The 14533-nt window shown below is 40.6% G+C and overlaps 1 protein-coding gene across 6 annotated transcripts in view; it reads right to left on the reverse strand.

Annotated features, from left to right (window-relative positions):
* Positions 1-5896: 5896 nt before the first annotated feature.
* The window catches only part of SVOPL (SVOP like), a 68595-nt gene continuing 59958 nt past the window's right edge, over positions 5897-14533 (reverse strand). For all 6 annotated transcript variants that reach the window (XM_058531041.1, XM_058531042.1, XM_058531026.1 and 3 more), the window contains 2 exons: positions 8543-8656; positions 5897-6403 (listed from right to left, as the gene is read on the reverse strand). In XM_058531041.1, the coding sequence (XP_058387024.1) occupies positions 6392-6403; positions 8543-8656 (126 nt within the window). In that variant the 3' untranslated portion in view covers positions 5897-6391. The remainder of the gene's footprint in view (positions 6404-8542; positions 8657-14533) is intronic.

The following is a 14533-nucleotide window of genomic DNA, read 5'->3' on the forward strand; positions in this document are numbered from 1 at the left end:
TAAATAAATAAAATTTAAAAAAAGAAAAGAAGCCCTATTGTAACTTTGAATAACCTCTGACAAACTAACCCAGCTGGATATGCACCCTCCAGGAGATCTAACTGCTGTGTTGATTTCACGACCCCTGCTTGTGTATGTACCTCTTAGCTGAGATAAGATGATACCTTTGTTCTTTTGAGTTCCTTAGGAATGTGATGACCCCCGAACAGAGAATCTATGCTAATAGCCATCATCAACGAACTGAAAGATCTGGTGTGGTGACTCCTAGTCTGTAATACCAGAAGGTCAACATTCCTAACCCCCTCCCCTATAACCCACCAGCGTATATAACTGCTGTAAGACTTTATGCCCCTTAAGATGGTTTTTTCCAGACATTAGTCGGCCATCTTCCCTCTTGCTAGCAAGCTGTAATAAAAAACATCCCTTTTCTCCTACCACCTTGCCTCTTGACTATTGGCATGTCTTGAGGTGAGCAGAAGGCCCCACGTTGGGCGGTAATATCCCCCTCTCTCTCTCTCTCTCTCTCTCTCTCTATATATATATATATATATATAATAACTTTAAGGTTTCAAGTCACCAAACAGATTTTGGCAACTATTTTTAAGTAGACATATGGTAAAGCATAATTATTGAAAAGTTCACTTATAAGTTTCTAATATCAATTTAATTTGCTTGTTCTTAACTATATATTTATGAAAATTTCATGAAACATTAAACAGCTAACCATCTTAAGTTATCTTTCTTGCTGACAAATTCTGTAACAGAGATAACATGAGCTTATTTGACTTTCAGTATACCTAGGTAGAATAAAAGTTGTATAGCCACATTATATTTAATGCTGATAACTCTAAAGACATGCCAACAAACTTAACCAACAACCAACATACCAACAAACTTAAACTAGCTTTTTTTTACCAAAGATTATGCTAGATCATGTGAACTTGAAAAACATTTGGGTTAGTTTCAGTATTTCTGAGAGTATACTTGATTTATATAAATGTTTGTTTTTCTTTAAGCCAATTAAATAGAGCTCTTTACAAATTAATTTTGGCAATACCAATAAAAATCACATCTATAACATACATACATAGACATACTAAACAGAAACAGATCTTATAGGTTTTGTTTTAAAATTTTTGACATGAAATGGGTATGATAATGCAAAACTCACTGGTTTGTGAAAGAATAGTTGGATCCAAATTGTGTTTCTGGCAAATAGAGTAATAATGATACCTGCTCAGATGGCTTAAACTTTTTACTAATATTTGTGGGGAAGACTTAAGATTTTCATTTGCCTCGTTTCCAAATAGCCTCATCCCCCCCGCCTTTTTTTTTTTTTGTGAGGAAGATCAGCCCTGAGCTAACATCCATGCTAATCCTCCTCCTTTTGCTGAGGAAGACCGCCTCTGAGCTAACATCTATTGCCAATCCTCCTCGTTTTTTTTGTCCCCCAAAGCCCCAGTAGATAGTTGTATGTCATAGCTGCACATCCTTCTAGTTGCCGTATGTGGGACGCGGCCTCAGCATGGCGGGAGAAGCGGTGCGTCGGTGCGCACCCGGGATCTGAACCCCGGGCCGCCCGTAGTGGAGCGCGCACTTAACCGCCAAGCCACTTAACCGCCAAGCCACTTAACCGCCAAGCCACGGGGCTGGCCCCCCTCCCCTTTTTTAAATAAGAATTACCTCCCTGAAGTTTGCATTCCAAAGAAATGGCCCTCAGTTCCTAGAAAAGACCAAGTAGAATGTTTACTTCTCAAAGGCGCAGAGAATGAATGCAAGTTCCTCCAAGAAGGATTTTCATTTCCTAAATCCAAACTTTTTACAATACCTACAAGCCTTTTGAGATGAATAGGGAAGGTTTGGGGATTGATAAAAAAGGAGGGGTGGGCTTTTTCTATTCTTGTAAGAACTCAGTTTGTAAGGCAAGGACAGTTGTTTGTAATTCCTCAAAGAACTGAGTTGCAACCTGAATGATATCAAGGGGCTGACCCACCCATCCAACTACATTATCTTCAATTTGTTTATATCAGGGATAAGATCTTCAACTAAGAGAAATCAAAGATTCCTATGTTCCAGATTTAGAACTGTTTTGTCTTTGGAATCTCTCCCCTGCCTCCAGGGTACACAGTTTCACTTTAGCTTAGGGGAGAAGGCCCAAAAGGTGCCTATCAGGTTCTGAATATCAGCTTCCTGTTTGGCCAACTTCTGACCCCAGAGTTACTTAAAAAAAAAAAAAAAAAAAAATCGTTTCAAATGTCAAGTTTCAGCCAGGACAAACAGTAATTATTCCTGGCAATATTGAACATACCCCAAAGACAACTACCCTCCCAGATCCAGAGCCACCCCAAAGATAGCCAAAAGAAAGAAGGACTTAGACAATTCCCCTGAGTTGGCAACATTTGGTAGGTCTGGAGCCGCAAGTGGGGTACAATCCTCATTTCTGTCCAGCCATATTTTCGGGCCCGAATCTGATGGTTGAGCCACCTACATGCACTAGAACCGACAACCTGCAGGCTGAAAGCAGGCAGAAAGCCAAGCCCAGGGCCGGCCCGTGGCTTAGTGGTTGAGTGCGCGTGCTCTGCTGCTGGCGGCCCGGGTTCGGATCCCGGGCGCGCACCAACGCACCGCTTCTCCGGCCATGCTGAGGCCGTGTCCCACATACGGCAGCTAGAGGGATGTGCAACTATGACATGCAGCTATCTACTGGGGCTTTGGGGGGAAAAAAATAAATAAATAAAATCTTTAAAAAAAAAAAAAAAAAGAAAGCCAAGCCAAGTTCTCAGGACACAAAATGAGACAAGCAGGCAACAGCTGTCCCTTGGGAGAGAAAAAAAATAACCAATGGGTTCCCGAAAACCAAATTCACAAGAGTCTGAGTTTGGAAGCAACATGAAAAACCTATTGAGCGGGCACTACAGAGGTCCAGAGAAGCTGGCTTTAGTAACAAGTCTCGCTCTTCACCAGCTTCTGCCCATTTTCCCAGGATGCTGTGTACAGCCTCCAGCAAGTGGGGTTTAGAGTGTGGAGCTCTCATATCTACCAGAATTTGGGAGGATTGTCTATTAATTTTAATTTTAGTTTCCTCTTGGCTGTTTAAGGGAATAACCGGTGGCAGTGTAATGGAGAATCCCTCAGGGTCCCATCAACCCCAGGGAGTGCCATTATGGGGGCCCTCCTTTGAGGGTAGATATGGGGGCATTCGAGTTGGTGTGGAAGGATTTGACAAAACCTTAGAGGACAATCTTTTTTCCAGCGTCCCAGTTGATTGCAAATGAGACACTGATTTCTGGGCCAGTGTTTTGATGCTGGACCCCCTAGGAGGGTGCCTTGGGGGAGGCCCAGGTGTTGTGTTAGGTTTCTGGCCTTAGAGCAGTTGTTAAGGTCACTAACTTGGTGGACCTTTGTTTACAGTCTTGTGGTCTCTTCAGAGTGGAAAGGCAATTCAGATAGAGGATTAGTAGACTGTGAGTACTCAGCTAAAGGGAAATAGAGGGGAATTGTAGGAATCACATCAGTCTTCAAGTCTTGTTTTAGGTACCTTTTGTCTATAATTTTTCATTATTAGCCTTTTGCACTGAATCTTTCAATGATGCTATTTTGGAATTGTGAAGCCTTTTGGAGGTTTCCGCATACCAATTAAAGTAGGTATCGCATTCTGATTGTTGATTTGGGAACCCTTACATTCAAGTACACTTCTTAAATGAATGACCTTATCTGATCGGAATGTTCCCCATAATGGCCACTGTAATTCTAGGTTGTCTAGTAAGATTGTGCCCTTTTTGTAGCTACAGCCATGTGTTGCTTAAGGACAAGGATACATTCAGAGAAATTTGTCACTAGGTGATTTCATCATTGGGCAAACATCATAGAGTGTACTTACACAAACCTAGATGGTATAGCCTACTACACACCTAGACTACATGGTACTAATCTTATGGGACCACCATAATATGCAGTCCATCATTGACTGAAACTTTGTTAGGTGGTGCATAACAGTATCTACAGCTTCCAGAACCACAATTCTTAGACATAAAATAAGCAGGTGTGCTGGAAGGTGGCAAGCTCAATTCTTTAAAACTTGAGGTTCCCATTTCTTTAGCTAAGCCTTGGGACTCTTGGGGCCAGCCCGGTGGCGCAAGCGGTTAAGTGCCCGCGCTCCGCTGCGGCAGCCCGGGGTTTGCCAGTTCGGGTCTGGGCGTGCACCAACGCACTACTTGACAAGCCATGCTGTGGCGGCGTCCCATATAAAGTGGAGGAAGATGGGCATGGATGTTAGCCCAGGGCCAGTCTTCCTGAAAAAAAAAAAAAAAAAAGGAGGATTGGCAGATGTTAGCTCAGGGCCGACCTTCCTCACGAAAAAAAAAGCCTTGGGACTCTTGGAGCCAAATTAATACCTAAGACGGATGCACCACTGGGTTGGGGATTTTGTGGTGTTTTACAGTGTACCTCATTTTTCTTGAGGTTGGCGAATAACTTTGTATTGATGTAACCTGTTCTGTGACCAGCTGATTCTAGCACAGGAGTCTTAGGTTTAGGTGGCAAGTGCTCTAACATCTCTTAAGTGCTCGACCCACACCCACTAATTTTGCTGCTTTGCCTTCCAAGATTCCCATTAGCAACAGATCTATTCCTTTCACCAGAAGATTTCTTTATAAAAGTGGCAGACACCCTAATGGCTTTTAATAGTCTGACTTGTGGCTACTTAGATTTTGTTGTACCATTGGTTAAAATAGTTTAAATTTCTTATCTGAAGTTTATTTCCCCAAGTCCCCCTGCAGTTTATGGACCTACCGCGAGGCTTTATGAGTCTGCTAACTGCTGCCACCCATTGCGAACTCCCAATATAACTGTACTGGAGCCTTTCTGGAACCCCAGAACCTTTCTGAGAACAAACTTTGACACTTCATGAAGTGAGCAGTCTCCATTCCCAAGGGTCCAGAGAACTGCAAAATGGGGTAGAAGGCAGGAAGCTTTTATAGGATAAAGACTAAGGAACAAGGCAGTAAGTATAGAGCCCAGAGTTGGCTTGGCGTTTGGGGATTGTCTGACTGGATATACTGCATTTCTAGTCAAGTGGAGCATTAATAGAGACATAAGAGTATTTAAGTTTCAGTTTGTTGACGTGGCACCCTGGGCAGGAGTGGCTCCATCTTGGACCTAGAAATTTATTTCAACAAAATTATGGCCTGTTAGTCAAATTCAACCTATAGCCCATTTTTATACAGCCTGAGAGCTAAGAATGTTTTTTACATTTTTAAAGGCTGTGGGGGGAAAAATGTGACAGGGACCGTATATAGCTCACAAAGTCTAAAGTATTTACTATCTGGCCCTTTACAGAAAAGGTTTCCTGACCTTAAGTCATTTGTGCCTGTGGTTCAAATAGGAATGATTTGTACCTCTACTGAAGCAGGGGTGTAAACTCTCGCATGCACGTAGTTTACTAGTGCAAGGACACTTCATTGTGGTTGCAGCGAGTTCTTTTTCCACTGCAAAATGGGCGTGGGAGGAGTAGATGAGCCAAGCCTTGGCGTCCCCAACTTCAGAGGTCTCCACAATAAGCCTGAACATCAATAAAAGACTAAATCTAAATGTAAGCCTTAGGTGTTTTCTTTCCACAGCATACCTAACCTAACAGAGTGTGATGTGCACAGGTGTGACATCATGCATGCAAGCAGTTGCTCAACAAAGGGCAGATAAATAATTACACGATGGAGGAAAGTTGCTGCACTCTTTAATTTTCTATCTCACGGCAATCAAAAATTCCTCCCACCAAATAATGAAGTTAGAGTAGAAACAGAATGTCTGGGAAAATATTAGTTTATTCCCAGCTTCTTAGTGATTATGTACCAGACTCTTACTAATTTAAACATATTATTTTATATAAGAATTTTCATTAATAAACTGAGTCCACAATTTAAATAAATATGCTAATTTTATTTGTGAATTTGATGACTATTCTAGTTGTTTTGAAAGGCTTAATGGTACCACCCCCAAGTTCATGTCTTAGCCATACAATTTCAGTCCAACTTGTGCTATAAACCTCATGGGAGAATATCAAGTATATATGCATTTTGTCTGAGATTTATTATTCATATGAATGTTAACAGTCTTGACATCAAAGAAGAAAAGCCACCTTTCCGCTACCCATCTCCCACAGACACACCTTTCCAATGTTAAAGTATATTTTATAAACGTTCTCAATATATTGTCTCCCAGGGAAGAGATCAATATACAGTTAACCCACCTCATTCTCATGTGCCTTATTTTTCAAAAATACAGTTTTTTAATTACAAGAACATAAAAATTAAACCAGGATCTTAAAGATGTGCCACAGCTCTTTGTGAAGATAAAATGCATTTTTCTTCTCTGGTAGACATAGGTTTGCAAGTCTTCATTTAATTTGCTGGAATAAGAAGTGATTTAATCAATACTTTTAATAAAAAGAAAGTCTTCATTCATGCTCAGCTGTCTGGCACTAGAAACTGGTAACAGAAGGTTCTTTAATAAACTTGTAAAGAATTGAGATCCTAAGCATCTACCTTTGTGTACCTGACAATGCAATGGCAGCTTTATACTTCAGTTATTCTAGTGCAATACAGACATTCAGAAAAAATCACATTATAAGTATCCTCTTTCAAGAGTTTTTTTGATTTTTAGTTTACCAGGCTCATCAAAATGAATGAGTTTCTTAGAGTAATTCTAAAGTGGAATTACTACTATTAAACTATTGAACAGCTTCATCCAAATTATTTGGATGCTGTCTTACGTTGTTGTTGGAAGGAAGTTGAAGTTTTTTGGCATGTTTTACACATTTCTAGAAGCTTTATTGTGTCAGTTACTAGGTAGTTTCATATGTTAAGTGCTCACAACACTGCGAGATACCAACACGCATTTTAAGATTTGCCCAAAGACATATTGCCAGTGAGTGGCAGAGCCATCATGCCCATGCCCATACAATTGTATTTACTGAATCTACACATTCAAGTTGTAAGGAAAAGATATTAAAAAGGCTTGTGAACAGAGATACAAAAATAATTTCACCACAATGTTAAAACTAAGTCCCAGTCAACAGAAGAGGGAATGGTCTTTTGTAAGTGAATGTGACTTGAATTGGAAATCCATAGAGCACATTAGATGGTGAGCCAGGTTTGCTTTTATATGTATTGTTACTACTTAAAAAAATAAAACCACCATGGAAAATTAGTGTAAGATTAAGCGCCACTTAATTTTGCAATCTAGTTTAAATTCCAGACCCACTATATACTAGCATGTTCCTTTATGCAAGTTACTTGACTTCCCTTTGCCTTAGTTTCCTCATTTGTGTGAAGGATATGATAATCCTTTTATTTAAAATTAAAAGGAATCATATGAATCATCTAATTCAGTCTCTGGCTTTAAGCATTCAATGAATGGGTTACTTTTCCAGGTAAGGAAACTAAACAAAGCCCTAAATTCATAATTACATGACAGGTTATCTAATCTGTGATTAAAATGTGTATTACCTTAAAGATAAACAAACAAGCTAGGGGAAAAAATGGAATAAGACCTAGGACCTAGGACAAAAATTGAGACTGATGTAAGAAGTTTTTTTTTTCTCTTTACTCAATAGTGCCTTTCTTATATCTACTCACAGACAACAAAACACATCTGTACCAACACAAATATTAACATGTGTCTATGACTTACTTTGAATAGGACATGGGAGAGAGGGCAAGTCACATTCAGCCATACAAGCATCATGACTCTTCACAACCTCAGAGGTGGTGGCTCAGATCAAGCAAACTATATACCTAACCCCAACTGTTCTCCCCCTTCCGCATGCGTGTGCACACACAGACACACTTGCACACTAGCAACAAGCTTTATGTTTGAGGCAGGAAAACAAGAACCACCACCTTTGAGGTATGTTTTTCACTGGATCCAGCTATGAGGGCAGAGGGATACAACTGTGCCCCTGAGAGCAGACCTTACACTTCTGGGGTATCCTTTTGATGTACTTTGTGAAATAGAGTGAGCAGTCAGTGTCTGCTGACTGTTGGTATTGGATGGCAACTGGTGCAGCATTGAAGCTTTTGTCTCTGCTTTCATCACAGGCAGCCAGTAGTACTAGGGGAAGGGTAGCTGGACCAACATGTAAAGGCCCTGTGATCCTAAGGGCAACACAAATAGCTATTTCTGCTCCTTGGCTACCGTTAGCTCTTCAGCAATGCTTACATCCAGACAGAAAAGTGAGAAGAGTAGAATGCTGAGGCCTCAACAATATCATTCATCCTAGCCCTTGTTCAAGATACAACTTTTATGGGAAGCAAAGATTTGAAGTGAATAATTGCTTACTTTAACTTCATTGCTGTTCAAAGTTACATGCAGGAAAAGTGGATACCCAGTTTTTCTATCGGAACCCACTAAACAAATATATCACTATGTTAGCACATGCTTGGATATCATTATGTCTGCTTCAAAGAAGAATTTCCATACTCTAAGCTTTATTCCTTTGGTCAAAGGTGGTAGTTGAGAATACTTAAAAGATTCCTGCATCACTTACCTGTAGAGCCCGTCCTTTGGTTTCAATGGGGAGAGTAAATGCAGAAATGGCACATACGACACAGACAGATGAGAAAAGACACAGGGCTCCCAGGAATGATGCGCTCATAAGAACCTGCAAGTCACAAGCAATGATTCAATTTAGTGTGCCCCGGTCACTTCTTTTTTTTTAATTTTTTTTTTGAGGAAGATCAGCCCTGAGCATCATCCATGCCAATCCTCTTCTTTTTGCTGAGGAAGACCGGCTCTGAACTAACATCTATTGCCAATCCTCCTCCTTTTTTTCCCCCAAAGCCCCAGTAGACGGTTGTATGTCATAGTTGCACATCCTTCTAGTTGCTGTATGTGGGATGCGGCCTCAGCATGGCCGGAGAAGCGGTGCGTCGGTGCGCGCCCCGGGGTTCCGAACCCGGGCCGCCAGTAGCGGAGCGCGCGCACTTAACCACTTAGCCACGGGGTGGGCCCAGCCCCCGCCTCTGTCACTTCTAAACTGCTCTTTATGTCAAAGGGGAAATAAGGATTCACCTCGCCAAGTACACAGATGAAGGTCCTTTGCAGCCATTTTGTAAATTGTGCATTCCTGACATCTTAGATCTATTATTCATTTGGACCAAGCTGTTGTAGGCATTTTGTGTGACTCCTCTATGAGCTGGGACTGACATTAACATGCACCAGCTGGGTTAGACTTCTCTCTGCACCCACCCCTCAGGCATCTCCAGAGCAAATCAGCACTTGGGGAAGATGGGAGATCTGCCTGTTTCCCCACCCCCTCTCTCATACCAGTTCAGCTTGCTTAACTTCTTATCCTCTTACTTGATGGAGTACACCCTCTGCCAGACATCCACTTTCCCTCTTCAGTTCTGACAGGATGAACCAGGAGAAAGTTTTTTTGGAGGAGATGTAATCTCATGGTTTCTGAAAAGATAACGTGTCCTGTCTGTGTTCATTATGCTTCATGTGTGACAACCAATCAAAACTTTTTTGTTTCGTGTCCGTTTTCCACAGTTAGAATGGATTTCTGCCAATTTATATACATCCTTTGGCCTGGATCTTCTCACCCTGAGACTGGCTAGTTCAGACACTCCATCTCACGTGTCAGTTTCCCCAGGACTATGCCCAAAGTTAGCAAAAAGCCAAGCACTTGGTAGTTGTCAACTAATCTCAAAAGCATGGTAAACTGAAGTGATTAAGGCATAGCAAGGCTGTCCAGGGTCACAGAATACTGCAATTTGGAGAGACCAAAACTATCTGGTCTAGTCCAGCTGCCTCACTTATAGATGACCCTAGAGTAAGGGCTAAGTGACTACTTGTCCAAAGTCCCAGAGATCTCTACCACACAGCCTAGTGCTGTTACCACCACTTAGGTTCCCCTAAGATACACAATTTGAGAGCCCATTCTGTGTATAAGGTCTGCTATCTTCCAAAACAGTAAATAATTCCACCTGTCATGCAAACAGAACCCATAATACTAACCTCATTAACTAGTTTGTAGTTGACTTAGTAAGTAACAGATACTATTTTCTGATTTTATGTCCCAAAATAAAATGTTACAATTTTCCCCAAACAGGAGTTTGGGAAACCAGGCTCAGAAAAGGGAAAAGGGGTAGAAACTGAAAAAGACCAGGCAGTCTGAACGATGACCAAATCATACCATAGTTAGGCATGTGTCTGGATTCTGCCGTTGCTGCCACTTCTATTATTTGACACCAAAATTCTTGCCACCACCAGAATGAATTCTAAACTATATCTCATATCCTTGGCACCAGATTCAAAGTCCTAGGTGGTGTGAGACCCTAAAGGTTTGAATTTAGGTCACATAACTGTGCTCCACCAGCTAGGATCAGGGAGAACAACTGCTTTGTCCCTTTAGCTTCCCTAGAGGGATACAGGGCTCTGCTTCCTAGCAGGACTCTAGCAATCCAGTAGATGTTCCTGGATATTCTTCCAATAAATTCCTTTCTGCCTAAGTTAACCGAAGTCAGTTCCCATTGTTTGCAAGCAAAAACTGAGTAATGCTTGATTATAAAAATAATCTGGGAATTTTTTTTTAAATGCAGATTTCCAGGCCTCAATCCAGATTCACTGTATCAAAAAGAAAGAGATCTGTTAGTCTCTACTTCTAAAAATCAGCCCAGACCAGAGACAAAGAGGGACATTACACAATGATGAAAGGTTCAGTCCAACAAGATAGTAATCCTAAAGGTTTACACACCAAAGAGCTTCAAAATACATTCAGCAAAAACTGAAAGGAGAAACAGATAAATCCACATATAGTTGGTGAATTTATAACCCTCTCTCAACAACTGATGGAACTACTAGACAGAAAATCGGGGATACAGAACTTTATGACACCACCAACCAACAGGATCTAGTTGACATTTATAGAACACTCCACCCAACAAACAGCAACACACATATTCCTTTCTACTGCCCATGGAACTTTCATCAAGACAGACCATGCTCTGGGCCATAAAATGAACCAAAACATTAAAAGAATTGAAGTCATAGAATGTGTTCTCTGACTAAAATGGTATCAAGCTAAAAATAACAGAAAGATAGCAAAGTCTCCAAACACTTCTAAACAATCCATGGGTCAAAGAAGTCTCAAGAAAAATAAATAAAAAATACATTAAATAGGGGCCAGCCCGGTGGCATAGTGGTTAAGTTCACACGCTCCACTTTGGTGGCCCAGGGTTCACAGGTTCAGATCCCAGGTGTGGACTGACACACCACTCATCAAGCCATGCTGTGGCAGTGTCCCATATGAAGTAGAGGAAGACGGGCACAGATGTTAGCTCCAAGCCAATCTTCTTCAGCAAAAAAGAGGAGGACTGGCTTTGGATGTTAGCTCAGAGCCAGTCTTCCTCATGCACACACAGAAAAAAATACATTAAATGGAATGAAAATACAGTATATTAAATTTGTGAGACACAGCTAATAGGAACAAAAATACTTAGGAATAAATTTAAGGAATGTATAAGATATAAGGAAAATTATAACTACTAAGGGACATGAAAAATTGAATAAATCTATTTAATTATTAGATAGAAAAATGCACCATTGTAAAAATATAGTTCTCACCAAAGTAATATGAATTCTAATGGATTCTCATTTAAAATCCCAGTAAGATTTTTGCATCAATTTGAGAGAAAAAAATGATTCTACAGTTAATTTGAAAGAATTAACATGTAAAATAAATCAGGAAACTTCTGAAAACATGCGTGTTTTCACATATTTTCAGACATGTGAAATAACCTCCCTCAGGATCTCTTAGGCTAATAAACTAAGAGGCATTAAACAAAGTTCCAATCATTAGTGGTGTGATGTTAGTGCCAAAATAGAGGTCAGGAAAAATGATGAGACAACACAGATCCAAGTATCAATGGAAATTTGGTTTATTATAATAGGGGCATGGTAAATCAACTGAGAGGAGCCCAACAAAAGAACGATTAATGGCCTGGAAACAACCAGCTATCCCTTTTGGTGGTGATGGAAAGAAAAAGGGATGCTTGTTTAAGAATGTGTTAATAGGGCCGGCCCCATGGCATAGTGGTGAAGTCTGGTACACTCCACCGCTGCGGCCCAGGTTCACAGGTACGGATTCCAGGCACAGACCTACACTGTTTGTCAAGCCATGCTGTGGCAGCGACCCACATATAAAGTGGAGGAAGATTGGCACAGATGTTAGCTCAGGGCTAATCTTCCTCAAGTGTAAAAAGAGGAAGATTGGCAACAGATGTTAGCTCAGAGCGAATATTCCTCACCAAAAAAAAATGTGGTAATAATATGTCATTATATCAAGGAGTATATAAATTTTTTTAAAATAGAGAAGACAATTTGACAGATCTATCATAATTTAAAATATGTCCACCATTTGACCTAAAAATTATCAAATAGACTTTTTCTACAAAATAATGCTCTTCCCTCAGACATACTCCCACGTGTCTCTGCCCTATTGTAGGGACCCTCCCTAACCACCCTATATAGGAGATCACCCCCATCACTATCTCCTTTCCTGGTTTTATATGTTTTCATAGCATTAATCATATCTGACATATTAGTAAAGTGTTTGTCTCTTGTGCATTGTCCACTAGAATGTAACCTCAAAGAATCTGGGACCTTGATTTGTACCATATCTATAACATAATAGAGCTCAGTAACTGTTGAATGAACTAACGTAGTTGCACATGTATGAAGGTGTATTGTGCCTGATATTCAGTGTCCCATTGTTTGTAAAAGCCAAAAGAAATAACATAGAAACAACCTATTCATCAAGAAGATAATAGCTATCTAATTATGGCCCATCCATGGAATGGAAATCTATGCACCTACTTTAAAGAATGAGGTTGATCTACACGTACTGATATAAAAAGATTATTAATGAGAAAAGGCAGTTGCAATATGTAGATGTATGTGGAGAGATGGATGGATAGGTTTGGGTGTGTGTGTGTTTGTTTATACACAGGCCTATCTACATGTATACTCACACAGACATAAATATACACTGTAAAGAGGAGTCTGACTCCATTTGATGACTGCTGACAGCCTTTTAGGCTCACCCTTCCCTCTTCCCCTTGTTCCCCAACTTTTGGACAAACTGATAAGAAAGGCTGAGTGCTCCTTCCTTTGGCACCAGCAGGGGATTCAAACCACACAAGCCCCTGCCCTAGTGCAGGAACCCTCACCCTGGCCACAATAAAAACCCCAGCCAGGGGGTTAAGTTTGCGCACTCTGCTTCGGCAGGCTGGGGTTCACAGGTTTGGATCCCAGGCGTGGACCTACACACTGCTTGTCGAGCCATGCTGTGGCAGGCGTCCCACATATAAAGTAGAGAAAGATGGGCATGGATGTTAGCCCAGGGTCCATCTTCCTCAGCAAAAAGAGGAGGATTAGCAACAGATGTTAGTTCAGGGCTAATCTGCCTCAAAAAAAAAAAAAAAAAAACCCCAGCCAGTCTCCTTGCCTTGTTCTCTCAGGCCATTTCAGATCTGCTTGAGAGGCCTGTCCTGCTCTCCCAGAGATCTCAACTGTGTAACTAAGTAAGAAACATTTTCATACCCTCTTGGTGTGTGTATGTGTGTCTTGACATCCTATCCAAATTTTGGTGTGGGGGAGGAATTTCCATCTGTCTCTGCAGGTGACCATGACATATAGATATATAGACAGACGTAAATAGATATGCAGATACTCACAGAAGTCAGTCAGCCTACATATATACATACATCTATGTATAATACATCCATAATAAGTGTGTGTGTGTATATACACACATATATACAAATATTACTGGTAGACACACCCAGAGAGACAAATAATATATGCATAGAAAAGCATCTGGAAGACTATACTCCAAAATATTAAGAGATACAGTGATTATCTCCAGTGATAGAATTACAGAGAATTTTTCCTTTCTCAGTTATACATTTCTGTATTTGAAACTTTACAAGCATCTTTTTATATTTAGAAAAAATCTAAAAATGATTGTAAACCTTGTTAATAAAAAATAACAGAGGGGCTACCTCAGTGGCAGAGCAGTCAAGCGTGCGCGCTCTGCTTCAGCCGCACGGGTTTGGCAGGTTTGGATCCCGGGCGCTCACCAACGCACCACTTGTCAAGCCATGCTGTGGCGGCGTCCCACATAAAGTAGAAGAAGATGGGCATGGATGTTAGCCCAGGGCCAGTCTTCCTCAGCAAAAAGAGGAGGATTGGCCTCGGATGTTAGCTCAGGGCGAATCTTCCTCACCAAAAATAATAATAATAATAATAATAATAGAAACACTGAACTATACTTCTGACTCAAGTTGAAAAAATGTTAACAAACATAAGAAACTAGTGCAAAATAATTTTTAAAAAAGCCTAAATGAATAAATTACAAAACAGAAGCAAATGGACTTGATAACTCGACCCAAGAGCTATTTTATTTTATAAAAAAATAAAATAAAGCTGGTTATAAATTAGAGTGAAAAATCACATAAATGCACGGAATTAAGAA

This window comes from Diceros bicornis, chromosome 3 (assembly GCF_020826845.1).
Source record: "Diceros bicornis minor isolate mBicDic1 chromosome 3, mDicBic1.mat.cur, whole genome shotgun sequence".
NCBI classification, from domain to species: Eukaryota; Metazoa; Chordata; class Mammalia; order Perissodactyla; family Rhinocerotidae; genus Diceros; species Diceros bicornis.